The following is a 27,833-nucleotide window of genomic DNA, read 5'->3' as shown; positions in this document are numbered from 1 at the left end:
TGGCTGTTGTAACATAGACATCCCCGAATGTAATTTTTCTTACTCATAACACTACCATTTTTCTGTGATTCATAAATAATATGCAGAATAAAGTGTGCTGGGCTGAGGGGCATGCTTTGGAAAATAACTGTACTTCAAAAAGACATATTTTACATGTATACCATCAACTATAGGTGAAGAATAGTATTTCAATAGATAGAAAAAAATCAGTATTGCTTGGCAGTGTGAAGGGAACTGTAGGAACAAGATGAAAGGCATTTGGTTCAAGCCAACCTTACCTATTAGAGCTTTGGAAAAACAAGACTTAATCCCTACTATAGTGTAATCCCTGTGATCTGCACTTTTTGTTTTGATCAGCGGCTGCCCAGCCAATTAAGTCAACAGCTTACAAAGAGTTTATTGGTTTATTTCAGTTCAACTTATAACACTACATAGACTTACAGGTGCACTGCAGGACACAGCAGCCTCTCCGATCAATGTGTTACAGAAAACATTTCTGACCACACTTTTCACCAACACTGACTACAGCCAGAAATGTATCAAGTTAGGGATCTCTGACGCAGTTTATTCTATTCCCAAGGTGCATAGAGAAGAATAAGATTCTGAAGTGGTCAAAGTCTTGTAGCATAAAGAACAATTTTATTATATTGAAGTGAAACAGGTGAATACTTCAAGGACACTGGTTTGCAGTTGTGTGTTGTGCATTTTTTGATTCTTGAGAAGTCTGCTCTTTCGAAGAGCTGACAGAGAACCATGCCTCTAAGACTCCCATTGCCCCATACTATATCTCCAGGTACAGGTTATCACACCAAATCCCAGCCACACTAATGAAATTACTGCAGCAGGTCTTTCTAAGCCATCAGTGGAGAGCTAATAAGTAAACAATGGATCAACAAGTCTGAATATAGCATTTAATCATGAGACTTTCTGTACACATTAGCAAACATGAAAAAAACCCAGACATAACACATTTATTTAATAAAGTAGAGAATGTTCCTTGCATATTCAGTTTATTCTTTAAAAGCTAACTAGTAGCACTGAGTTCTGCATTCCAAAGTTTCTTTATAATTACTTGTATGGCCAATTTTGCTTTAATAGTGATAACAGTCAGTTATTATTTTATCATCTATGCCCATCTGACTTTTTGTTAAAGGCATCTTTGGCTAATGAAAACAAAACTATAATACTTGGTATTTGTTTTATTAACTCATTCATTTTTTCCTGTATCCTTTCAAATCGCACCCTTGGAAATTACAAAAAGGACAAAAAAGAAACGATATTGCTGCCAAACAGAAGGATAAAGCAAAAAAAAAAAAAAAAAAAAAAAAAAAAAAAAATCAAATGCCATGATGGAAGCCAGCCACTCACTTTACATCAAAATACTGACCGATGATTATATCCATGCACACCACCAGAATACTGAAAAGAGTTCAAAGACTGCGGATTTTGGTTCATAGAAAAGCTTACATTTGAGCAACAGTATTTCCATAAACCATGATAACGACAACAACAACAGCCTTCAGATGAAACTGAACAGTCCTCTATATTAAAAACTTTCAGTGCTTTCCAGGGACTGCATTAGTGTGTCAGTGAGGCAACTACCTCATATTGCCTGCTTTAATGTCTCAGATTGGGACGGCGGGCTGTCACTCCTGCAAACAGAGTTATACCGTGACGACAGCCTTGTCGGTTGAAGCTTAGCATCTCAGATGAAGTACTGAAAGGGATTCAGTAGACAGCAGGCTACACCCGAAAATCAGTCCCAAAGTGTCTAATCTGGGCATCAGTCATGGATAGATAGGTAGCTCTCATGCTGGGTGAATACTGCCAGAGAAATATATGAGAAAAAAATCAGTTTAGAACATATGGACTTTAAAAAAGCACCTTTGATAGCATATGACATATTAATATGTTATTAACAGATCTAAGCTTGCAGAACACCTGTTTTAATTATAAGCTAGTCTTTAATCAAGAGTTGTGGAATCAGGGGATAGTACTATAATGATGCGAGAAGTTAAAAAGCAGGAGGGCATAACAAGTTAGAATAAGTTACACTCACATGCAACACTCTGTGGGTTAAACAGTGCCAGGAAGCTGAGGTACTATGGAGCTTTAAAAGGGTCCCTGAGCTTTGAGATACAAGTTATAAACATTTTGCATAGCAACCATCATTAGAAAGGTTTGCAGGGGGGGAAACATACAAAAATCAAGCAAATTAAGTCAGACAAGAGTGAAACAATAAGTCAAAGAATGGACATTTTAAAAAAGTGGGTAGAAAACATTGGTTAATATTCAATATTTAGATGCCTTATTGAGAAACTGATTATATAAAGGATAAGAAAATCACAGAAACGTCACAGAAAATTAAATAAATTAAATAACAACAGAAAAACAAACGTACTGCAAATATGTTTTCCAAAATAGCAAACATTTAAGTAACAGGAACAAATAACACATCTTGATGCATGCTGAAAATGTGATTTATAGAGGAAAGAATAGGTTTGAGCATAGTCCACGTTCACGCTCTCACACCTCAAACGGTGTTTCAAGTCTTTGGCACACTGTGAAAGCTGTTGAAGCACTGAGTCAGCCACACAAGCAGAAAACTTAATATAAAAGAAAACCAACCAACAGAGACTTTAACTGTGGATTTACAAGTGTTCTATCTATTATTTATCATTTAGCCCCAGCATTGGATGCACACCATGCACTTCTAGACTATGAGGCCCCTCCTTTAAAAATAGATACATGATGTGAGATTGAGCTGGCAGTATTGCTTGTTTCATCTTTAGATCTCTAATCTGACCTAAACTATTCCTTTTTGAGAACCAGAAATACAGTCCAGTGAAAACCGCCAAATGTAAAAAGGATATATGACTGTAGTTATAGATTAGTAATGCACTAAAAATGAACACACTTCAGTCAACAGCCAGTAGATGTCAGTCTTCCATCATTTACAGAGCAACATAACTCCCTTCATTAACTGTTGAGGTTGTGTGCAGTGTATCAACATTGCTACATTTCTGGCACATGCTTCTTGTTAGTACTGTAGTGGGGCTGAGGCCAACTATGCCATCACTGCCATTAAACTAGGGACACTAGAGCCCCGTAGGGCCAACGCACCGAGGGAGGCGGGGATCCTCTCCCTATCAGTGGTACATTCTCATACCGAGGGGTTCCTCCAAACAGCATGGACTGATTCCTGTGAAACAAGGGGAAAGACATTAGACAGAGGTGAAACACATACATTAATAAAACAAGAAAAAATAAGCAGCGTCATCATTTGCTATTAAACTTACATGTATTCAGGGGGTGACACTACACTAGAAGTTGACTGAGGAGGTGGATGAAGGCTGGCCTGGCTGCCAAGGCTTGTGGTATAGCTACAGAAACTGTGCGTGTTGGACCTTCGGGGGTTATAGGATAGCCGACGAGCTTGGGGGTTGAATGGATCCTCCTCATCTATGTCATCGTACTCTTTTTCCCTGCATGAAAGTGTACACCCGCGCACAGAGACAGAAAGAGAGAGTGCATGCGTTAACACTTTGCAGAAGTGCACTGTAGGCATTACTAATGGGGTAACGGGGTCGCTCAGCACTGACCTGCTGCCCATTAGTGTCCACACTCGGAAAATTACACACAGCATGGCAGAGAGTGCGCAGGCAGCCAGAAGAGAAAACAAAGAGAGGTAGAGGAGCCCTTCCACCCCATCATAGCACACACCCATGAGGGTATCAAGATAGTCCTAGAAGGATATATACATGCACACAGTCAATACGGTGAGTCACTAGCGGACATACTGTATTACCTTTGACAAATGACACCTGTGCAAATAATATTAAATTCCTTAAAAAGGCCAGATTATGTCTATGTTTAGACCATGAACAATGTTACAACTGAATCTGAAATTTAACCACCTCTCTGAGGAGGGCAGTAGGGCTGCAGGATTTCACAGCAGAGGTACCAAAAGGCAGAACTGAGACACGCAGACAAGCTCATGTTACTCTGATGATATGCATTACACAGATGCATTCTCATTTCGCATTGCTCGTTATATTTGACTAACAAGCTCTGAGAAACAGTCTTTGAATTTGTCTGGCATGTGTACTCAGTTACTGCATAAGCCTATATTTGCGGATCCTCATTACTGATGTTCATTACACATAACTATGGAATGTTTGTAGCCCTCCATTAACCATCATTTTGAGTAAGTCCCCAATCTGAACCTGATCTAACAATAAGGCAGCCCTAATATCTTAGCTTATCTTTATGGATTTGTTTAATCTCTGATAGGAAGGATTTAATAGAATTACCAGAGACTCTGCTGATCCAGAAACCTGCTTCTTGGGTTCCCATTACCACAGCAGACTCGTATCACAGCAGATGAGATGCTATTTTCATTAAATGATAAAACTCTGACAAAATGAAACCTGCAAAAGCCATTTCATTCCTTTTTCAGTCTGGAAAAACTGGAGGCGGCAAATAGTCGGTCTGTTACATACGCGGTGACTGACAATTTGAGTGGTGTATATAAATGTCAGCGTATGTGAAGTACATAGAGATAATGTTCGGAAAAATCAGTCAAGCTGGCCCTCTGAGTGGCTTTGAGCTACGCTACAAAGCAGTCCCATTAAAAAGTGTCCTGGTCAGAATCTGACCTTACCTTATGTAGCCCACGGCAGTCCAGCAAGGCTGTTAGCTTGTGTAGACTGAACTCTGTTGAGTTTAATAGTCGTTGGATTCCCAAAAGGTCTCTCTGTACAACAAGGTATAAAAGGGGAGAAGATGATACACACATTTCCACAGTCTAGTGTGAAAGTCTGTTAGCCAGCTGCGTACCTCAGCAGTGGGAAAGACCCGCACAGAGAACTGCAGCAAGCCTTGAATCTGGATTTGCATGGTAGTCAGGGAGCGCTGGCAAGTTGTCAAAGACTGGGAAAACATAATCACTCCAGCATCACACACATAGATATCCACCACAAACAATAAGAGGATCTTAATAAAGAGGGTATTGTTTAAGAGCAGCATGTCAACAAGTAATTTGGTGTTAAGTAAGGCTTTATCATGTGCTTAACAGAGGACACATTTGTTTCCAGACAGATTATCTTTTGCCACCAACCGTCTCGCCCACCACTCTCCCACCTCCCATTAGCACCACCAACCCATAGCACAAACAAAAGAGTAATATTTATACCAACTAGGCCATCAGAGAAAGGATCATCCTTACCTACTTAACAAGCATCAGTTTAATCCATAAATGGGTACGATGATAACCAAGCATGTAATGCATGTAATAACTACTGGTCATGTATTTATCCTCCACAAAAATCAGTGAATAGATGTCACACAGATGCAGAATCACTCATGCAAAAGAAATCCTCAGACTATACAAATAATACAAAACATAAGAAGAAGCACTAAATTCTCTGAAATGTTGCCAGGAAAGTGTGTGTGACAGGAAAATGGATATAACTTGAATCTGGGCATCAGATTCACAATTAAAGCAAAAGAAAACACACAGAGAACCAAACATGGATGGATGTTTATTAGACGAGGCTATATGTCTAAGTGAGTTCTGAATAGCAGGAGTTAAGTGCCAAGGTTGTGTTATTCAAACTGGTTTTATTGAGACTGTATGACAGCTGTCTGCAGTTTCTCTTCAGAAAACAATTTATCTGCATTTCAGACACCAATAATTAGCTTGTTTGGAACATGCAAAAGGTTCTCAATGTTTCTTTGAAAAGGCATACAAACAAAAAATGATGATTTATATATTTAAACTCAAAAATAAACCAACACAACTTGAGTGCTCTATGAAGAGCGGCTGGCTTAATGCAGGATGTCAGAAAATTGAATAAAAATGTTTCTAGCAGGAGTACCAAGGGGAAAAAACTTTGCACAGGGTATAAGATGCAGATAGTTTTTATACACCTATACAAAAAGAAGCATACTTTATCAAACTTTAGCATTTTGCATGATTAAATCAGGCTCACTTTGGCCTCCAAAAAGATATAGATGCTTGGCATCTAATGGTAAATAAATGAATAATAAGAGTCTGCAGTGTGCTAACACAAAGCTAAGATTGGACTTTTAGTCAGTACCTGTTGAAACGGGTTTGGTAGATTCGGACTGCAAAACAAATAATAGTGTGCAACATCTAGAAGGTGAAAGAAATAGAAAGATTAGCATTTTGTTTAAACAGCCATTGACAGAGAGATGTTTTCAGTACAAATCTGTCTGTGGACATTAATTACCTGCACTTAGAAAATCCTTGGTATGGTTGACAATAAACTTGTCTGGAGACACACAAAAGTCACTTATACCCTGTAGGAAAAAAAAGGGAAAAAAACAACCTCCTATTATATACACCAGGAAGCACATATAAAGTGCAAAAACTGTGTGGTATAGGAACAGACTTTAAACATCATTGACCGTGTAGAGCATGTCACACTTTGCTGACCATGGGTGAAATCTACTAAATATTTCCACGCGTTTTAATTCTTCCCCAGAGAGCTGCTAATGTGCATGCATAAACAGTTAGGGGTCAAGATCATGCAATTGCTGCACACTTAGTACCCAGAACATAAAATAACCCACACAAAGCTATTATAAAAAAGCAAATATAACAAAAAATAACCAGAATGCTTTGTCATATGCATGGATAATTCACAGCTGGGGAAACAAGATACTCTTTAAATTTATTAAGTTAAAAGCGAACAAAGAATCTGTTATGGTGAAGGATCCAACATCAGTTTTATATCCGTTCTTATTTTATGACATCTCCAATAAAGAAAAATATTTCTAGAGCTTCTCAATGTAAATGATAACTCAAAAGACAATAGCCAATCAAAAGTTAAACAGTACAGTATGAAATTACAAATAAAAAAAGAAAGAAAAACTTAGGCTTACACAAAAATCAGTTCTACTTCCTGTTCTAGCCTTTCTACTTACCCCATTTTACTTTCAGATGTTCAACACACCCTTAACTCAACTGTGACCATGTGACTTTGTTTTCTGCAAAAACCGTACAGCACCATGCGAGGCACCATTATCTCATTATACTATCGGGGACATTTTGTTTATGCTAAGCCTCATCAAATATGTATAAATTTATGAATATTTTCTAGGACACAACCATCATCCACCTTCCTTTCAAAATGCACTGTGTTTTTGCACATGCAGGTTTTTCTCTCTCTTTTTTTTTTTAATAATGATGTGCAGGTGCAATATGTTTTCTAGCTTGTTTTGCATGCTGTCCTACATTTCAGCTTCAATCATTCAAGACTGTTTTTTGATAAACAACTGTGACTAGATTTCCTATAACAAGAGCTAGTCACAGATTGCATTGAGAGTACCTCAACTTAAGACAAAACAGAGTTGGAGGGAGAGCTGCATGCTAGAACAACAAGCGTTAAGCCTGAAAGGTCAGAAGTTTTACTGCAGAGTCCTTTTTCAACTATAATGAGGGGAGCAAAGCAACAGACGCTGTCCAGGATTTCGCACATTTGGCTTTACATCTGCAGAGAAGCTCACAGAGAACCACAGATGTCTGTGAATCGCACGCATGTAGTTAATTTCAGGTTAAAATATGCTATCTTCCCCGCTCTGTTTCACCCTCTCTTTTACTGCCTCACTTAAAACAGCTGTCCAGATGTCAGATCCAGCAGGATAATCCACAGATGTTTGGTTTCTCGGCGTGGGGGATGGAGGAATGCTGGAACAAACGGGTTATTATTATTTTTTTGTACCCCAGACACTGTCCCTAATAAGAGCACCATTAAACACACCAAGTCCAGATGCTCCGAACACATGGTGTACAACCAGGAAGAGAGAACAATCTTTCAGAAATAAGGGGAGCCTGAAAGATAAAATGAAACTTTGGACGATCACAAAAGAGATTCTGAAGAAAGCAGAGGCAGCAATTAAAGGAACAAAAGTTCTTGGTTTACAGGAAGGCTAAGGGATGATGGACCTAAAAAACTAAGGATGTGTAATCAGCTTTACTGCCTGGGTGACCTTGGAAAGCAAGCCATTGTAATCTAGACAAACAGACACAGACACTTTTTAAGCTGCTAAGATGTTCATGTATTGTCCAGTTTTACTGGCAGGCACTTGTTTGGGGTTTATTTAGAACCCCAACAGTCTAATTTCAATATTTCTAATCAAAGTTTGAAGTGTACTTCAGAAGTAGCAGAAGTATAGTTTTCTTACCACGGCTGTAGCAGTGTCAACTCCCAGTGAGGCCCAGCTCAGAATCAGAGACAGTATAACAAAACCAATGATCCTAGTGGAAAACAGCACATGGGAGTGAGGGTGACAGATTAAGAGATATAGGGAGAATCACATAAATCACAGAATCAGATGAATCAGTTTTCCTTTGTGCCACTGATATTCAGCCCCATGTTTTTACCCTGTTAATTTAATTAAATCTTTCCAGTTTCTCTGCTTCTGTTTTGGGACTTGTTCTCCTTCTGCCTGGAGACAGAGGCTCAGCTCACATGGTGCATTGTAAGTGATACAAATATAAATGAACTTGTAATTCTTTGCATTCTTATCTTAATATCCCTATATTTTTTTTCTTTTAAAAAAGCTTTAGCAAAAAGAAGATTAAAAAAAGAAAACGAAGTAATATGAAATTTAGTAACTGCTCAATAGAACACTTAATGCCAAAACAAAGGATAATACCACTTGAGATTTGTTTCTTTGGTCATTCGTGCATCCCTGCTGCATTCCAGCACTTTTATTCCCTGTATTTTCTATCAATCATGTTACATAAGCTGCCAATCACTACAAGGTGTCACAGTCAACCAAAAGCTCCTGCAACCTTTGCTTTCTCTGACCCTTCTTTTATCTGATTCCTTTTGTTGAAAAAGAGTGACAAGTTCAACAAAGTCAAGTAAACACTGTGGAAGAGCTCACAAGTACGAGTTTTACAAGAGACCACTGGCATAAGCTTGAAAAAAAAAGAAAAAGAAAGAGGCTATGAACATGAAGTAGACGAAACAATAAAAAGGAAGAGGATGCTTCCCCCTCACCCAGATGAATGTAAAAAAAAAAAAAAGGCAGAAGAGGGCTTTGCTTCTCAACTCACTCCACGGACCTTCTTGAAAGCACCAATAAAGTAGGCTGAGAGCACTTAATAATTAGTTAAGGGAGCAGATTCATCCTACTCAGCCGATCAATAGGCATTAGTGAAACCCATCAGAGAGGGATGTGAAGAGCGAGCCTGAGCATCATCTGCTAACACTGACACGCAGGTTGCAATAAATTGGGCAAATGGGAAGGGAAGTCTGAATTGTGGGTATGCTGGTCAGACATCAGTGTTGGTTCAAAATACCTGTGGCAATTCACTAAATCAAATGTTCAACTCTTCTTTCAGAGGTTTGCATTTTACTTCACTTGGTTTAATGTGTGTGTGTGTGTGTGTGTGTGTGTGTGTGTGTGTGTGTGTGTGTGTGTGTGTGTGTGTGTGTGTGTGACAGAGGTGGCCTTCACCTGCATGTGGAAATAAGACAATTCACTGAGGAGAGGAGTAAGGCCCAGTGCCTTTGTAAGTGCTATTTGAAGAAGTAATGCTATCATTTTTGTTGTTAATGGAGTGACCTATACGGTGCCAGAGAAGCTGACTGGCGCCCTGTCTGTCTGAAGTCTGTGAGAAAAGGCAGATGAAAACAAAGATGTATTGCGAGGGGGGTGAAAAAAGAGAAGGAAAGAACTCACACAAAAGACGTACAGTACAGAGAATACCTTCACAGAAACAGTCAGGGTACCTACATGATCAGCAGATACTGAGAATGCTTGGCCATACCCAAGCACATGGCCAAGCAGATAACCAGATCCAGGATCAGTAGCAGCAAATAAATCAGCCATCTACAAGACATGAAAAATAAGAATTTTATCTACAGACGGCATATTTCATGCAAATTTACAAGCACCAGGAAGTACTGGCTGAACATATGTCTGCAACAGTACTCGTGAGAGCTTTGTGTAGTTTATCAGCATTCATGTCGCATAGTTACAGCCCATCTGTTTCAGGTAATTTCCGGCTTGTTGGTTTAATAATTCAACACCAGAAATCTATATACATTAATTTTTAATTTTCCTTTGAAAATGTCCTTCACAGGAATAGACTAGCCAATGTTTGTGTGTACGTTTGTGTGGTCTGACCAGCCAAACACAGAAAAATGACTATGACTATTTGTTAGCTCCACAATTCCAGCATACTGGGAAAAAAAAAAATCTATAATTTCCAAGAATTGGACATTATGGTCTTTTAGCGGCATTGTGTTGAACATGATTATGCTTAAAATGGCCATTAGAAATACAATGACAAGATCCTCAAGGTGACGCAATATACTCTCCCAGCCCTTTTTACAGTTTGACTTATGACCAACCATAATTAGCAGGTTCAAGTAAGTGTTGGGATATTTCAGTCTGAAAGTCAACGAGTTCACAAAACCATCACTTTGATTATAACTGTGAATATTTTGTCTTTTTGTTGTCTTGAATAATGACATTTGCTGTTTGCACTGGCAAAACAGGAGTCCAAGCTCACAATCCAATAGCTGCATGAAACTCGATTATGACCCAGAAGATTGGTGTCAAATATCTGCAGTGAGTATGGGAGTATGGATGCATGCAATTAATGGAACGGATATTATGTCTCTACCGGTGGTACAATGGCAGCTATGTTTGAACTTTTTCAAATGTCATGAATAACAGACATCAATACTGTAGCTGATATAAAGGAATAGATGAAAATACAGAAACATGTACATCCCATTCAAAGGGAATTCCATAACCTATACACATATTTAACAAAAAAGAATAATTATCTTATCTTATCACTCAAGTTCAAATAGATGAAAGAGTTATTAAGGTGTTCAAACACGTAGAATGAAGTTTTATATAAGACAGTTATTACAGAGGAGCTCAACTGCATCAAAAACCTTTAGTATGTGGCACAAACACCCAAATCCTCTGTAAACAAACTGAATGCATCCGATGATGTCTAAAACTACCTACTCTGTACATAACTATGGGCTAGGTGACTCAAACAGGTTTCCACAGAGACGGAGAAATGAGCCTGAAATAAATGGTGCTTTTAACTACCTTGGTGCACTCGGCTACACATGCAGGAGGAATGCATATATTCACAACTTTAGGGAAAGTGATTTAATTTAACTGTGTATACTGAAGCACTTGTAAGAAATGTTTGCAATAAAATACCTCCATAATGTACAATTTTTTTTTACCTTCATCAGCATAAGTAGTATAATCTTTCATTTTTTTCAATATTTCACCTTTCATCCAGCTTTTACTGGCTGGTGTATTGGAAAACATGTTGGACCATTAACATAAACACCTAAACAATCTACTTCTGGCATGCAAGCTGGGAGAAAAGTGGTCTGAGTATTTCAAATAACCACTCATTATAACAAAAGATATGCATGAGAGCATCTCTGAACACACAACATGGTAAGGCAGGAACTGAGTTTATAATTTGCATGAGCTCACTAAAATTGGACAACAGATTATTGGAGTTGCTACCTGACTGGATGAGTCTTGATTTCTTCTAAAACATTTGGATGATAGGGTCAGAAGTTGATGTTGGTAGTAAGAAAACACGGAGTCATCCTGTTCTATATCAACAATTCAGGTTGGTTCTAGTAGTTTGTGGCATATTTTCTTGGCATACTTTCAGCTCCACAGTCAGGGCAGTCTGAGTATTTCAAATAACTACTCATTATACCACAGATATGCAGAAGAGTATCTCTGAACACACTGAACACAGTTGCATTAGCTCAATAAAATTATGTAGCATATCAAGCATATCAATGGGATGGCTACAGGTTGAAGACATGAAGCTATTCTGTATCTATAGTTATGGGAAAGAAAAGCAAGTCACCAGGTCTCAGTCCAATAAAGCACCTTTGGAACTCTTGTGGAACCAGAGATTCGCATCGTGGATGTGCAACAAAATCTCTGAGGAATGTTTCCAGCACCTTACTGATTATATGATGCAAATAATTAAGGCAGTTCTGAAGGCAAAAGGGTGTCAACCTGGTACTAGTAAGGTGTAATGAAGCAGCTGGTGAGCGTATTCTATCAGCTGAACCTATAAACAGCACTTTAGTTAACATCTAAGATGACAATTATATTGTATGATCCCCCACACTGACACAAGATAAACCCTAGCTCCTGAGTGGCATTAGGCAAGTGTGACTCAGGAGCCTCTTGTGTCACTAATAAATGAATTCCTACAGCTGAAGCTACCACATCACCCTGAAGGAACATATTTTCATCGATTCAAATCTATGCTTAAAATAAAGTGGGGAACAGGCTTGCTGGAAACCTTAGTGCACAGCATGATCTGTCTTTAAAGTCTTATGCACCTAAATATAAAAAGAATCAACAGAAGATCATAAGAATTGATTCACAGTTTGTTACAGCAGCATTTTAAGCTTTCTAAATTAGTCTCCACTAACAACCGAATATTTTTTTATTCATTTGGAATAATTTATTACTGATTGAGTTTAATATTTTTTTTCTGTTTTCTGATTTGATTCTTTTTATCCCTCTTAACATTTTGAAATGAACACATTTCTTAAAAAGAAAACAGCATCAGTATTATAATTGGAATGAATGTGAGCACAAGTCTGCAGGTAAGGAGCTCATTAACAGCCTAATAGTCACTCTGCCACGTATAACGTTTTATGAGAGCAATTCATATTAGAGTTGAACCCGCACAGTGGGGGGAAAAGCTCAATTTCAGCTTTCATTTATTTAGCAATTAGGAAAAATAGCTTTTCCGGTCTGTGTTCCGGATGGGAGATCAATAAAATCCCATCTGCTGTGCCTGTTCTGGATCACTTACAGTCCCATTCTGAGCAGTGCATTTACTTCATTCACATGCAGATAAAAAAAAGAAAAGAAAAGTGAACTACCCAGGGGATGTATTAAGGCACCACCTACCTGTAATACTCAATGAAGGCTGTCTGGTCTGCAATGGCTGCCAAGTCGAAATTGGTTTTGTTGATGTCTGGAAGAACAGTCAGCTCACGGATGACATTGTTGACCATCAGCTGCATAAAACGTAAAGCTTGAAGGTAGTCAGGCCTCGTAGAAAAGATCTCATCCAGGCGTTCCAGGTGCTGTTTGAGTGCAGTTTCCACATTGCCCAGTGAGCCTGCAACCTAAAAAACAAAAAGCAAAGAGAAATAAAAAACATAAAGAATGAATAGAAGACCACGAGGACAAAATAAAAAGGCAAAAGGGGTCAAAAGAAGTAAAAGAGAAAATAGGGTCAGAATGAAACAGGAATATAAACTCATAAACAAATATTCTTTTAAAAGCTGATTGAAAATATAGAGAAAGGTGAAAGAAACAAAGCACTCACTCGAGAAAAGATTAACTTTTCTCCTCAACCATGTGTTTTATTCAGATAAACAATGTTAGAGTAGAATACTGATAAGAAAACCGGGGAGACCTCTTATCACACAGGTCTTTGATAGTGAGAACAGTGTGGGTGGAAGCATGGAAGAAAAGAGCAAATACATTTTCCTTTTTTATTTGAACAAGAAAAAAAGAAAAAGAAATAAAAAAAAATGTGACACAGCAAATGCTTCTACTTTCACAGCAGCAACAGAACTAGAAACAAGTAGATTTAAACACTAATGGGAAACAGAGTTAAAACCACAATATCTTGACCTCATTATGTGTATTATTCTCTTTTAAAGTGATATTAGTAACTGGAGATGGCACGATACCACTTTTTTAATGTCCGATACCGATATCATAAATTTGGACATCTGCCGATACCGATATGACTCCGATATAGTGTGTTTTTTAATCAATAAAACTGTTTTTTTAATATCTTGCTGCTTTTTGTATAGTTCATACTCAAGTTAAAAAACAAACAAACACTAAAGCTATTCTGTTATACCTGTATGCAAAAAATACACTGCACCCAAAATATTTCATAGTTTAGCAACACTGATCAATCTAATAAAGTTAAACCTCCTCCATCCTCCCTATTCTGGTATCTTAAAGAGTACATAGCAGACATATTAAGCAACCTAACTAATAGGGTTGCAAACTCCCAGCAAAAAAAGGGAACCACCCACCCTCCACCTCGTGATGCTTAATCGATGTAATCAACTTTAATTTGATGCAGTGTGAAAAAAATGCACAGAAATAAATTATTTTTCAAGAATAATTAAATAGATTCAACATCTTTCTTCAACAGAACTGCAGACTGCACAGATGGTACCTTCCCAGAGGAAAAAGTAGTATAGCTTACTAGGGTATATTAGACTTAATAGTTACTATATCCAGTAATGGACTTCTATACATTTTACATCAGATTAAAACTTTGGGTGTAAGATTCAGATAATTATTTATTAAAAGCTCGACATTTTAAATGAGAATAAGAAAGAAAAGTATGTCTTTGTGCCCCCCTTTTCCCTGTTAATGCCCTATCGGCCCCCTGGCTAAACTTTGCTAGATCCGCCCCTGCACAGTTACCAGCCGTCAGCTACGTAGAAAAGGATCTTGGTGTACAAAGTAATATTAAATAAATTCTAACAACAGCTTAAGCTTCAACGTGCTGCTGTTGTTCAGCTGCTGGTTTCCTCTTTCTGGCGCGAAGTGGGCCAAAAACAAACAAGAGAGACGGACTCGTGACAGAAAAGCCAATAGGCTGATCATTGATCTGTTTCATGATTGAAGTAGCAGCAGGAGAGGGAGAGAGAGAGGCAGTCGCTCCATATATCGGTTGTTAAGCTTAACGCGGGGATGCTTTGCAAACATTCAGAGATGAACTTACACACTTGCTTTACTTCTCTCTGGGATCACTTCCTCAGAGATGAAATGCCAGATTGGTAGCGAGGCTACAAATACACACAGCCGCTCTATCACGTGACGCATACTGCTCCGACGTGCTACGGTTATGAGCCGAGTTAGGCCATGTCACAAGTTTTGTGAGGTGCTTTTTTGATATTTAATGGATCGGATTACATTTTTTATTTCTCTCCGATACCCGATCAGTAATTTACGTCAGTATCGGACCGATACGTACCGGTAATATCGGATCGGTCCATCTCTATTAGTAACACAATCTGCTCTGCAAATGTGAATGGAAGGGTAATCCTACTGTTGAAAGTGAAAATATAACACCAAAGCAAGCACATCACAATGTTTTTTCAGATCATCTCATCTCAGGTCATCTCATTCTGGTTTCCTGACAGACAGTGAGTTCACTGTACTCAAATGGCCTGTGCAGTCACCAGAACTCAATCCAATAATGCTACTCTGGGATGTGTGGAGTGGGAGATTCACAACATGGATGTGCAGCTGACAAATCTGCAGCAACCATGCGATCATGTCAGTGTCTGGTGAGTGCATTGTGGATACTGCACTAGTTAAAATTTGGCACGTTTCACCGATTTCACTGACCTGCATGAAAGGCAGATACTTTTTGAAAGCAATAAATACGAACACATTTCATATCTCGTCTTTCTAAAACTGGAATTTGGTTGGAATTTGCAATGTGTGGCCTTCTATTTTTACTGATACTTTTACACAGGGATGGAATAGGAAAGAAATTGGCCAGATTGAGATTATCATCAGTCGGATAAACAACAGGGAGCAACATGTTCCTGTCGGTTTAACTTTTGCACAAAGACTAGACACTGGGTAAAACAGCCTAACATCTGTTATATTACAACCTGGGCTGTGCCCAGCTGCATCTAGCTCTAAGCGGGGACTCTATGCCAATCTCTGTTGCTAATAATGGTGAATTATTTTCAAACCGTTTAAAAGAATATCGGTGGATCTGTGTATCTTTAGATTGAGGCAAGTTTGCAATTTCCAGTCTTTGTGCTGGACTATTTATCTGTTTAAGGAAAAACCTTCAACAATGATTAAAAAACAAGCTTGATTTTTGGCAAAAAATTATGTACTTTTAGATATTTAAAAAAATCCCTTCGAGATCTCCAAAGCTCAGTTTAGTTTGACACCCCCACCAAAATGACTTTGCTAGAGCACTTAACGTTACAGTGAGTAGGAGGCCCCACTAATTCTGAACAGATGCTACTTTCTGTATTCTAATCTGTGACAGTATGCAGCAGCTCTGCTTTTGTTATCTATTATCTTTCCTCCATTATAACCACGGCTTCTTCAACACATTGAAGAATTCTGAGGAAGCCTGTGTATTCTCACACTATGAAAACTCACCACAAAGATAAACACGTATCTACTTCTCCTTGACACTTCAACTTTTCAAATACTTCTGATTAAATTTTACTGAGCTGAAGTGCCTGATGGTTTGAGTAAGACCTTAGAAAGTTGATCCATGTAGAGATGCACCAAAGATAAAGCCCATTTTCAATCCAGCTATCCCAAGGGGTGGAGCGTACGATTGCCAGTAAAGTGTTCTCACTCCCACCTCTATGTTCATCATCCCTCACAGCTCCTGCCACAATGCCTCAAATCTTATCTGCAAGCCAGTCTGCCTGCCTGTGAGAAATTGGATCAATCAGCTAGCTGCTCTGGGTGATCCACATTTCCCTAATCTCGACTGTCCCGTCTTTCTTTAAAATGGATTAAAGCTCGCTTTTACTGAAAGCGGGTCACAAGGAGGAGTCTCCATTTTGGACATGACTGTTAAATGAGACCGATTTGGGGCTCAGAGCGGCTCTGCTCAAAAGCCCAATTTAACATGCAACCGAATTGTTCTGCTTAATGCCTTCAGTGATTTTTATATAAGATTAACTGTATTAGGTGTGACAATAAAACAAAATATAGCACTTTAAAGTGAAGTGAGGTTATACATTGAGAAATAAGACCCTGAGGAGAGACATTTAAAGGGAACTGATGTATGGTGCAGGAAGCCGCAATCATTTTGTTCCAAGAATCACAAGCCAGCTTTCACTTTCAAAAGAAGAAGAATTATATGTAAGAGAGTTACCACTGCTGTATATTGGAGGCACACATTTTTATCGAGTATGGCTCCCATGTTTTCTCATCCATAATTTTGCGGAAGCACTGAAGAGCCCTTAATATTGCAACCTGAACACTGAATATAAGGATGAAATATAGATTGCTGTGAACATTCAAAGCCTCAATAGCAAAGGGAAAATTGTCTTCCTTATCAAATATTTCCTTCTATGATGCATGATAATCCCTCGCAGAGTGTAAGAGTGCATATTTTGTGATTAGAAGAGCCTTACAAAGCAATCAGTAGAGCTAAACAGCTCCTACTGTAAATCTCAACCCTCACTGGAGCCCCGGGGAAGTAGAGATTGGTTGTCCTCATTCCCATTTACTTTACTCGACAGATATGATATTAACTCAGAATGTAAAATGCAAAATAGAAAAGGAAAATAGTCTTTATATTAAAGCAAATTACTGAAATAATTAACTTTAATCCAATAAAATATCAATGAAAGGTCAAGAACACAACCAAACACAAGTTAAAGCACCTTCAGATTTGCAGGAGTACCCGTCAGTAAGCTCATCAGCTCTGTAAGTAGAGTACACTGCATCAAACTATAATTTTACAGAGAATGCTTTTGTATCCCCGGGGGAACATCTAAGCTTCTCATGCAGCCATAGTATACAGTACATCATGCTCTAGGATCAAATCAATACCAAGATACCTCAGAGAGCATCAGTAGCAAGGATGCAGAATCACCAAAGCCAAATCCCATTTACTTCCCACAGCACAAAAGCACTACACCCTTTTCCAGGTTATTTGCTCTACCAAGCTCAAAATAATATAGTACAACACAAGGGCCCAGAAATATATACAGCCTATTATGAAGGCCATAATGTTTTAGTTTGTGTGTGAAACTGCTTTAGAGAGGTGTCGATCCAACCTCATTTTTGAGGCTACAGTTTGTGATGCTGCTGAATATTGCATGACAAAGAGAAATGTTTGTGGTGATAAATGTTGTCAGGCACATTTATATCAATGAAGGTATAAACTAACAGAGCTTTCCCTATGACCATTACACCAAATCAAGACCTTACTTTCTAACCAAAAATGAGGAAATATGCATCTTTTTATATTTACATGATCACTAATCTGTTTGTGTTCATACATTAATACAATATGTGTGCACATCAGGACTTTAAGAGCACGTGTGATACCGACACCACCATGTACACAAACACACACATATAGTGGAGATAGTGAGACTGAGCGTGATCGAAAGAGCAGAAGCTTAGCATCCATTAATGCACTGCAGATGGGAGTTAATCCTCTCCCTGCTCATTGTGATTATTGCTTCTTGCAAGGCCCTTTTCTGATGCCTTTGCACTCCTTCCTCTTCCTTTCCCACATCAACCCTAAGCCTCCCAAACAACTTCCTCGAATGCAGGTCAGGACTTGTACAGAAACAATCCCTATTTACAAATCCTGAGACAGCAGGCACCTCAATTCCTTTACTGTGACAAAAAGTGGATACAGACCCCCTGTGGGGGTGGTGCTGCTGCATTGAGACAGATGCACGGCCCATTAAAGTGGAGGAGCTGCGGTGTTTATCAGCTGTAAAACAGAGCTTTATCGTTATGCTTCTGCCATCATCAGATTGTTGGTAATTGGCAGTAATATATGAAGCATTTTCTCTGCAGAATTCTTTTTCGTATTTTTACACAACTCTGATACACACTTTGCCAGTTCATCCCACAATTACTCAGCTGTTATAAACAAAGCATTTGAGAACACAACACGTTTGATTTTTATGATTCTACAATTGCAGAAATATAGAGCAGAGTTTGGCAGGGTTCTCTCACCAGATTGTTGATGTTACCCAGTGTGCGATTGGCATTGTAGAGTGAATAGTTCATCTGGTACACCCCATCGTTGGTTTCACTGTTCCCATAGAAACCCACTCCAACAGCAGAACTGGGGAAGACAGAAATTCATACAAAATAAATCAATAAAAGAAAATATTGGTATGTATGGGGTCATTACAGTGGAACTAAGATGAATGCCATTAAGTTAAAAAAGAAAAAGAAAGGGGATGTAAGTTTTAAACAATACTGCATGTGTTAATGTAATATTATCAAAGAGTATAATTTGTTCTGCTTTGATTTGTTCTTTTCCCTCACTACATTATGTGCAGAAAAAAAAAATCGCAGCAGATTATAAAAGTGCATTTTATATTCTTCCTTTCTTCAGTTTCCATCTGCTTTGCTTATTGTTATCTTTACCTTTTGCACTTTACCTGAAAATGACTTTTCAGTACAAGTAAAAGCTTTTCAACTAAATATACAGTACTGTGCAAAAGTTTTAAGCCCCTGCTTACATTTTGCTAGCAAAGCAGGAAATGGGTGCTGTGATTTGTTAAAACGTGCAATCACAAATGGAAATACAGTATATAAGGGAAACAGACTTTCTTGTAATTTCTCTAAGCAGTCTTCAAGAACAGTTCTCCAGGCTTCTTGAAAGACATTTAAAGCTCTTCTTTGGATGTTGGCTGCATTTTGTTCCATTGTCTGTCAAGATGATCCCTCACTGCTTCACTAATGTTGATGTCTGCATTCTGGGTAGGCCAGGCATGCTTCTGCTGCATTGGGAGTGTGTTTAGGATTGTTGTCAATTGGATGCTTTCCAGACTGCATTGGGCATCGGATCAACATGACGGTACTTTTCCGCACTTGCAATTCCATCAATTCTAAAAACTGTATTGATGACATAAATACTGATGACTAATTAAGAAAAAAAATTCAAATTTGGATTCATCCCTCAGCAAGGCCCAAGTCTTACTGAGCTGTAGATATGTTTTTCAGTCCTTCTACTTCTTCTTGTGTCTTCCATTTGTTTAGTTACCTCGAACTTTTTAAAGACACATTACATGCTATGCCAAGTTTTTGACCAATAGCTCTTTGGGAATCAAGTTTTCTGTTATGTGTAGACACAGCACTAATTAATCCCATTAATTCATTGCAAAATATTACAAGAAAGTATGGCTCCTTTGAAGCTATATATGTGTAAAGAAAATGGTGGCTGACTTGTACAATATAATGAAATGTTTTGTTTGATATTCAAGCAGGTATGTAAATGGAATATAAAATCCCTTTTTCTTACCTACATTTAGCCTTTTGAAACTACGCCTCAGCCCCTGTAATAGGGAGGATTAGTGTCCTAACCGACAAAGAAAATGCACCCCTACTGCTAACAGTCTACAGTTACATGAGCAGTGTTACAGTTCTCCAGTAGGTAATAGTAATCCCTGTATATAGACATGAGTAACATGTCCAAATACATTTTGGGGGTGCATGGAGGGATAGAGTCATCAGTCACACCACAGACAGCACAAGTGCAGAGCTGGACTCCTTTCTTATATCATATGCACACACACGCACACGCGCGCACACACACACACAGGTAAACGCAGTCCTTGTTAACTCTCACAGTGACTCATCCTGAGAAGTTTTAACACAATCTGTGCTGCAAAATTACAAATCACATAAACAAACAGTCAGATAGGCATATGGCACGGCTAACAGCCTCCGCAGTGAGACAAAATTAAGTCAGAAGAAGTTAGTTAAACTTCTGTGACTTCTTATTTTATCTTACACTCTAATGCATCTTGTCAGGTTGGGCATGTGAAATAAATCATTACGTGCATGCGCCTGCCTCCAAAAGTGTGTCATTGAATGTTTTGCCATTAATGTAAGTTGTGTAGTGAGTTTTAAATCAAAAAGTGAGTATCAAATAAAACAAGCAATTTAAAATAATGATCTTCACATGAACGCGTAATTTTGCCATTTCACATGAATGGCTGTCCTGTGTCGATCTTCACTGGTCTTCAGCACTGTAAAAGTAAGTTAACCGACTGGTTTTTAGTCTTTGCCTAGGTTTTTTCTTTTTTATAGACTGTTCACAGACAAAAGTTCAGTAGGTGTCTAGCTTTCATTTACTGCAACTAAAACCAGAATGTGTTCTCACAAAAGCACAAAGAAGTGACAATGACAGAAAAAAATCTCTCTTCTGCACAAGGACAAAACTAACAAAAAAGGAGTAATTTTGAACAGGAAATAGATATTTGTAGAACAATAGCGTGGGGAGTTCTGAAAGAAAAACCACTCATTTAGGTCCATACATTTTTAGACAATGAGATTTCTCTTTGTCATTTTGCTCCTGTACTGTACACCACCACAGTACATCACCTGCTGGGGAGGAAACTGAAGACTTCTCGTAACATCCTGAAAGACGCTGCTTTGAAAGGCTGGTTATGCATTTCCAAATGAAATTAGATTTAGTTACGTCAGTGGACTGAAGAGCCTTTGCATGAAAAGAGCAAAAATAATTAACGTCATTAACTTCTTTCATTTCATTTGACATTGTTCTCCTAACTTAGTTCAGTACAGGTTTGAAAAGGAGATTTAACATTAAAACAGCTATTTGTACAATATAGTTAACACGTGTATGAAAAGAAAAGCTCAAACATAAGCTTCACCTTTGTCTCACTGTTGTTTTGATCGAATGGCTGACTTTAAATGACTGAAGCAACAAAAACATCAGATTTCATTCAACTGTGAACAGACTTTTAGAGGGCACTGTTTCTTTTTGTGTTTGCCAGAATCCTGCTGCTGTTATATTGTAAGTAATAAAACCCACTGCCTGTTTCTTCGCTACTAAACTAGCTCCCTCTGGTTAGGACAGGGGGCACTGGGGACACAATGTGTAACAACCACAATCTGAAATGGTGTCGATGTTGTTTAGTGAATTACAACATTTTCAGCTGTTTTTTTTTTTAATAAATAAATAAATACAATTGAATGACCTTACTTCAGACTTTTCAAGACATCTGTGTTCCAGCTGATGTGTAGTGGTCTGGACAATAAGCACTTCATTAACCCCGTGGCCATCCTAGTGTCACATCAGCCACAATAAAGGGGCGACTAATGACACAGTAATAAAACAGTAATGAGACAGGACATTATGGGGCAGTGAATCCTCCAGGGAGGCATTTGTGTTTTGTGGTTGTGGAAAAAGGTTCTCTGCAGCAGTAGGTGTTTAATAGAAACCAACACACTAAGATATAAAACCATAGAGAATGTGCACACCAGGATATTTGGCTTTGTTCCTCTAAGAACGGCTCACGTCACAGACCGTACAGCAACTAAACGCTTGTACATTAGTATTCAAAGCTTAAGCTGAACAAATGGTTGGACTGGATGAACAAGTAATAACAGAACAATGCCTTGATTCTGGAGAGACCAGCACACTGCACCTATAATAAAGTGGATAACGGAGGCTAACAACGGAGGAAAGGGATTTTTCAATGTTAGATTTATTTTCTAACCATAATTTACCCAATTCATCCTCCTGGGGTCAGGAATAATCATCCGCAGAGGTTCAGCAGCTCTTAAATCCCTTTTTTCTATTTAGGTTCTACAGCACAACTGAAATCTAATTCATTGCGAATATCACGCCAAGTTAAAAGCTGGAAAATGAATAGGGTTCTCGTGAAATATAAATAGCTCTTTCTGATATGACATGAAAGTACAATGAAGTCTCTATTTTATGTAATAAACAACCCATGATATACAGCAGAGGACAAAAAAAAAAAAAAAAAAAAAAAAAAAAAAAAAAAGCTGGACAGTTAGTGCCTTTTTAAACAAGGGGTTTTTCTGTCTCACTGCGTGTCTGCCTTTGCTCTGAAATATGTAACAAACACGCTCTCAGATGAAATGATCATGCCACAGCTGGAAAAAAATGACTGCACCATAAAACAAAAAATACGTCAAATAGAACATCTTCATAATCTCTTATTTGCAAGTACAATTTGATGTAGAATAAGTAGAGTTCACTGAAAGTGCACTTTTACTCTGCTCAATCTAAAGTCATTTCAATATCATTTTTATTCATGGATATATTATTTAACTGGATGTCGTATGCAGCACTCCCTTTGTTAAAATGAATGTAATCCACTGTAACGAGCTTGTATACACCAGAGCTTCTTTGCTAACCCGTGTCATGCCCAGTCACTTAGTATTGCAAAACAACCGTGTGTGCTTTGGTAGTGGCCGGATATGAACAGAGAAAGTTAACAAAGTTAAAAAACCAAAACTGTCACAAGCTTAAGTGGATCTTTACATAAATTCAATCAAGCTTTTTAGAGAAGTAATTTGATTACTGCCAAAACATCTTTTTCCAAGTGTATTAAATCTTATGCAAAAGGGCAATTATGTCAGGGACGGTGGCTCTGCAGGTCTTCTGGATGCTCCCTGCCTGTTAATGCTTGGCAGTACAACCGAAAACTAAATAAGAGCCAAATTCTTGGCTGCAAAAATCTGGTAAGGTAGAATATTTAACCGTACCTGCTATGACGTTGTCACTCAGAAACTGAGCAGCTAAACCTGTTGTGTTTGTACACCACACATGGAAAGAGCTGAAACTTTGCAGCAAGCAGAATCAGTGGGGCTCTTGTTCCTGCAGCCTGCAATACTGTCAGTTTTATCCTAACCTCACAAATCAATAACATAATAAAAATGCATGAAGCTGCTGAAAGTAATTTAAAGCATATTAGAATGTGAGCATAACTTCCTTTACTATTAGCTACATATTCAACAATAGCAATGCAGTTGTTCTCAGTTCATTTTGACTCACCATATGATGAGACCTGTGATGACGGCAACCCAGGTGACACAGCAGGTATCAGGCCTTTTGGTGTCTTCATCGATGTCCCTGCGGCAGCAGCACAAGCACACCACGTATACTGCCAGAACCAGCAGGCTCACCCCAAGACCAACTGCACCAACACATGCTAGAATTATCAAAGACTGACGCAGAAGTGTGGAGAGGAGGAAAAAAAAGTGCCAGAAAAACAGAGATGCCATCTGTTAAAGTCATGATTAAGATGTGATTTCACCCTGAAAAATATGTCAAGAGCTTTTCAGCAGACTGCTTCTGCAAATATCAAAAGAGTCAAACAGTATGTGTGGTCTGAGAATGTCAGACTAGCTGACTCTCAACACCCGAAAGGTCGCCTGACAGCCCATCAGTATCACCCAACACTTGTGTGTAGAGATATTTCTAAGGTGGAGTTTAGCCATCTCACTTATATCATCAGCATTAACACTACTGATTGCTGCATGCAGCAAAGAGGGCTAAAGAAACTGGGTAAACCTTGATAACCTTGAAGTGGCATAGCAAAATATGGACTGTGGCTCAGAGGAGAACAGAAATGATTCAAGGCTGTAGGGAGGTGTCGTCATGTGACACAAAAGCCTTTCATTAAGTCTTGTGATTTCTGAGTGAACAAAATATTTGAAGCCGGAAGGACAGATAGAAAAGGGAAACCACTGATGGAGAAAAAGCACAAAACTTTGTTTTTTTAAATTTTGTTCCCAGTTTACAGGCACACTGTAGATGAATCAATGCATATAGCATCTTAGCATTGTCAGTCAATCCGTCTATACACCACCATCATAAAAACCCCTAAACATTTTAAAGTCTTTATACACTACACAATAGTACTGGGATTGACAAATATTAGCAGCCTTCTCTTAGTGTTAGAACAAAAGTATTAAGCCCAGAAAATCTCCAGCGTTCGTCACTGCTGAGAACATTTTGCAAGTTCAAAAGCATAACATCTGAACTCTTGGTTAGTTTAAAACAATCACAAGAAAAGCAAGACCTTGATTTTACTTGCAAATATTAAGTGCTGGAAGTTTTAATGCCCACAAGTTCACAATGTCTCTTTCCGGCTGACTAAGCAGAGCTATTCTATGACTACAATGTCTGTGACTAATTATTCCATTTGGAGGCACTGACACTGTAACCGAATTTAAATGATATTATTTTGCATATTCTACCAAGGTCCTTCATTGTTCAAACTCTGTTCCGAGCAAAGCCATTCTGAACCCTATTTGGGGGGTTTTTCTGCAAACAAGTAAGCTAGCATTTGATACATTTCATTTACAAACTAGGTTATCAGCTATTCAACCTGACATAGAGCAACTTGAATCATAACAAAGAGGACCAAAGAATTGCAGCACAATAAAAATTTTCTGTAGCTTATTGATGCAAACTACTTTAAAGCCTTCATTTAAAAAAATAAAATAAGTGACTCCAAAGCAAACCAAACACTCAACACTGTAACATTATTTAAACTAAATAGGCAGTACAATAACGGTGCCAGCTAAGCTGTTCCACCTTAGCTCGCTTCCTGGCTGAGCATTTAATCCGATAATGTCCTTCTTGTTTTTGAGGACACTGTTGGTGAGTCCTGTGTTGCTGTGTAGTCCTTGATGGTTGGCTGTCACTAGAACTCAGTTCAGGGCCCCCATAAATATGGTGCTGCTAGTTCCACTCATTCCTCTAATTTTCCACTCAATTGTTTTGTAATTAGACATTTAGGCACATAAATTTCCACTTAATGCATTGCCACAATAAGGCAACAGATGCATTAGAGGGGGGAAAAGTGAGACAGAAAACAATTATGGTACGGTCATTCATCACAAGGTCATTTATCTTTTATCTTCCAAAAGGAGTGTTTGTATAAAGTAGGTGTAAGTGTGCCTGCTTAATTTAATTAAAAAAGCAGACAAGAAGCCTTTAAAATGCATTTGTAGCTGCTCTGAATTTTCCACTTTTCCCTAAAAAACAAAAAACTAAAACTAAACAAAAAAAGGCAGACCAGCGTGTCAAATGAACACTGGTAATTACTTCCAGGTTCCAAAGAAAAGACTCTGCAAGAGCTTTAGACTATCTATGATTTGTCAGTGTAATGTGACACTGCTGGGATTCAATGATGGACCTCAACAGAAGACTATAGTGAAGGACCAACAGGGGATGTCTCTTGGTGATGAATTTTCAACTCATAAACAACCCGGGGTCAAAGGAGGATGTAATGCTAGTTTTGGAGTGCTTTCTGCATTTGTTTTAGAACACGGTGCAGGAAATAAGTGGTGTAGGAAGCTTGTTTTTGTATGATAAACTAATATGTTAATAAATATTATTTTTAATTAGATCTGTAAAGAGTACTTTTTGCCACAAAAGAAATTAGCCGACCACAAGTTTTTTTTTGCTGTCATAAATTAACTAATGCAACGTTCATTGTCTGGCTAATATGAATTCATCATGAATTATTTGAATTAAAATCAAATCTGTCAACCCATCCTCACTGCAGTTGATAGGAAAAACGCTGTCATCGCTCTCGTGGTGTTGCTTCTACTATAGTTTTCTCCATGTTTTTTAAGAGGTTATAGGAGTCCAAACATACAGCTGATTAAATGTACAAATGAAATTGTATTGGACCAGTATGACAAAAAATATAATCTATAGAACCTGTCTTAATTCTGTATCACACAGAAAACACACATACCGGAATACTGTTGTTTACTACATGAGCCAGCTTAGTTAATACAGGTCATGTGTCCTATCATGTGAGAACTGCAGGACGACGTCGGTTCTTAACGCTCCAATATCTGGATCAAACATTTGAGGGAGACACACTGGTGGCTCTCAGAGAGGGTTAATAGAAAAGCTACATGTAACCGAAGCAGACTGCCTAGTTTTTGTGTAACGGCATATCTAAATATGCCTACTACTGCTTTTGAAAGTCTCTGATGGACAACAGCCCTGATTTTCTAGTGAGATTATTTTGAAAATACGTGCGCCTCTACCCACAACTACAGTTACCAACCTGCTGATAGCTCGCCTCCTCCGGTTTGAAAGTGCTGTCGACCGTCTGGAAAAAGAAATTGAAGTGAGGGAAATTGTGCAGCCAGTAAGTCCACCATGGAGCAACATAATCAGTCCTTGCAGTAGCCATTACTACTTCGTGGAAAAGTCAATCCGCCAAAACCACTGACGACGGGCTTCCTTCAGAGATGTTGGCACTGAAATATTCCTGGGTTTGATGAAAAGCAAAATAATGATAATAAAAAACTGAAAATAATAAATAAACTAACTAAATAAATAAAATATAAAAGATGCACTACCCATAGACTTCCAATCTGTGAAATTACCACAAAGTCTCAAAGCGGAACTTCTTCTTTTGGCTGAGTATCACTATTTTCCACCTCGGCTCCCATAGTTGTGAATGAACTGCTGTCTTACAACTAGAAAAAAAAAACATATACACTGTGGGCCAAACATTTGCATCCCAGACAAGGGATCGTGTGACGACATAAACCTGCCTCCTTCAGAAGGCGTGACAACTTACTAAGTCGAGTAGGAAAGGCCCACGCCCTTAACGCACAACACTTAAGTATCCCGTTGACCTCCAGCCCTGAGAAACGCACTGGGGGAAGTTTTATGAACCAACAGTGCCAAATATGTGTTTGATGAGACAGAGAGAACACGTGCATGTCTCAGGATGTTCAATTGCAATATTAATACCCCGCAGTGCCCCCACCCTGTCTCTTTACAAATACATACATACATACATACATATATATATATATATATATATATATATATATATATATATATATATATATATATATATATATATATATATAAATTAATTAATTAAAAGCAGCTTCACAGAAGGAGGAAGCTCTGAATTCCATCGACCCTTAACTTGTGACTGCTGGTGCGGATACACAGTTAGTCACTGCACTATTTATGACTTCTGCTGTTAATGTCTGACCTCTTGTGGACAATGAGGCGCACTGAGGTGAACGAAGTAAGGAGCACGGTAATGAGCTGCTGCAGCCACTGCCACAGACTGTTGGCTTCAGCTTTTATTTACAGTGTGATAGGTTTGTTTTTTTTTCCCCCTCAGTGGTGGGAGCTACATTTGCACCTCTATCTGGGCAAAATAGATATACATTTGCAGGGATTTGTTTTAAAGTGTGGTTGGGAA

The 27,833-nt window shown here is 38.4% G+C and overlaps 1 protein-coding gene across 3 annotated transcripts; it reads right to left on the bottom strand.

Moving 5' to 3' along the window:
• Window positions 1-398: 398 nt before the first annotated feature.
• Window positions 399-27,101, bottom strand: LOC308412310 (protein tweety homolog 2-like). Of its 3 annotated transcripts, none has more exons than XM_080906565.1 (15): window positions 26,992-27,101; window positions 26,667-26,873; window positions 23,627-23,799; window positions 18,799-18,910; window positions 12,976-13,196; window positions 9,775-9,870; window positions 8,212-8,284; window positions 6,255-6,324; window positions 6,102-6,157; window positions 4,840-4,932; window positions 4,664-4,756; window positions 3,603-3,745; window positions 3,300-3,485; window positions 3,124-3,202; window positions 399-1,824 (listed from the first exon to the last, which is right to left on the bottom strand). In XM_080906565.1, exons 2-15 carry the CDS (start codon window positions 26,793-26,795, stop codon window positions 1,744-1,746), a joined length of 1,605 nt encoding a protein of 534 aa, XP_080762691.1. In that variant the 5' UTR covers window positions 26,796-26,873; window positions 26,992-27,101; the 3' UTR covers window positions 399-1,743. The 3 variants fall into 3 exon arrangements, with proteins under 3 accessions (XP_080762691.1, XP_080762690.1, XP_080762689.1); XM_080906564.1 differs by having other exon boundaries at window positions 26,965-27,094; XM_080906563.1 differs by having other exon boundaries at window positions 26,667-27,098.
• Between the last annotated feature and the right edge of the window lie 732 nt (window positions 27,102-27,833).

The sequence above is a fragment of the Rhamphochromis sp. 'chilingali' genome (genome assembly GCF_963969265.1).
Source record: "Rhamphochromis sp. 'chilingali' genome assembly, chromosome: 15".
NCBI classification, from domain to species: domain Eukaryota; kingdom Metazoa; phylum Chordata; class Actinopteri; order Cichliformes; family Cichlidae; genus Rhamphochromis; species Rhamphochromis sp. 'chilingali'.
This window is presented reverse-complemented; position numbering and strand designations above follow the sequence as displayed.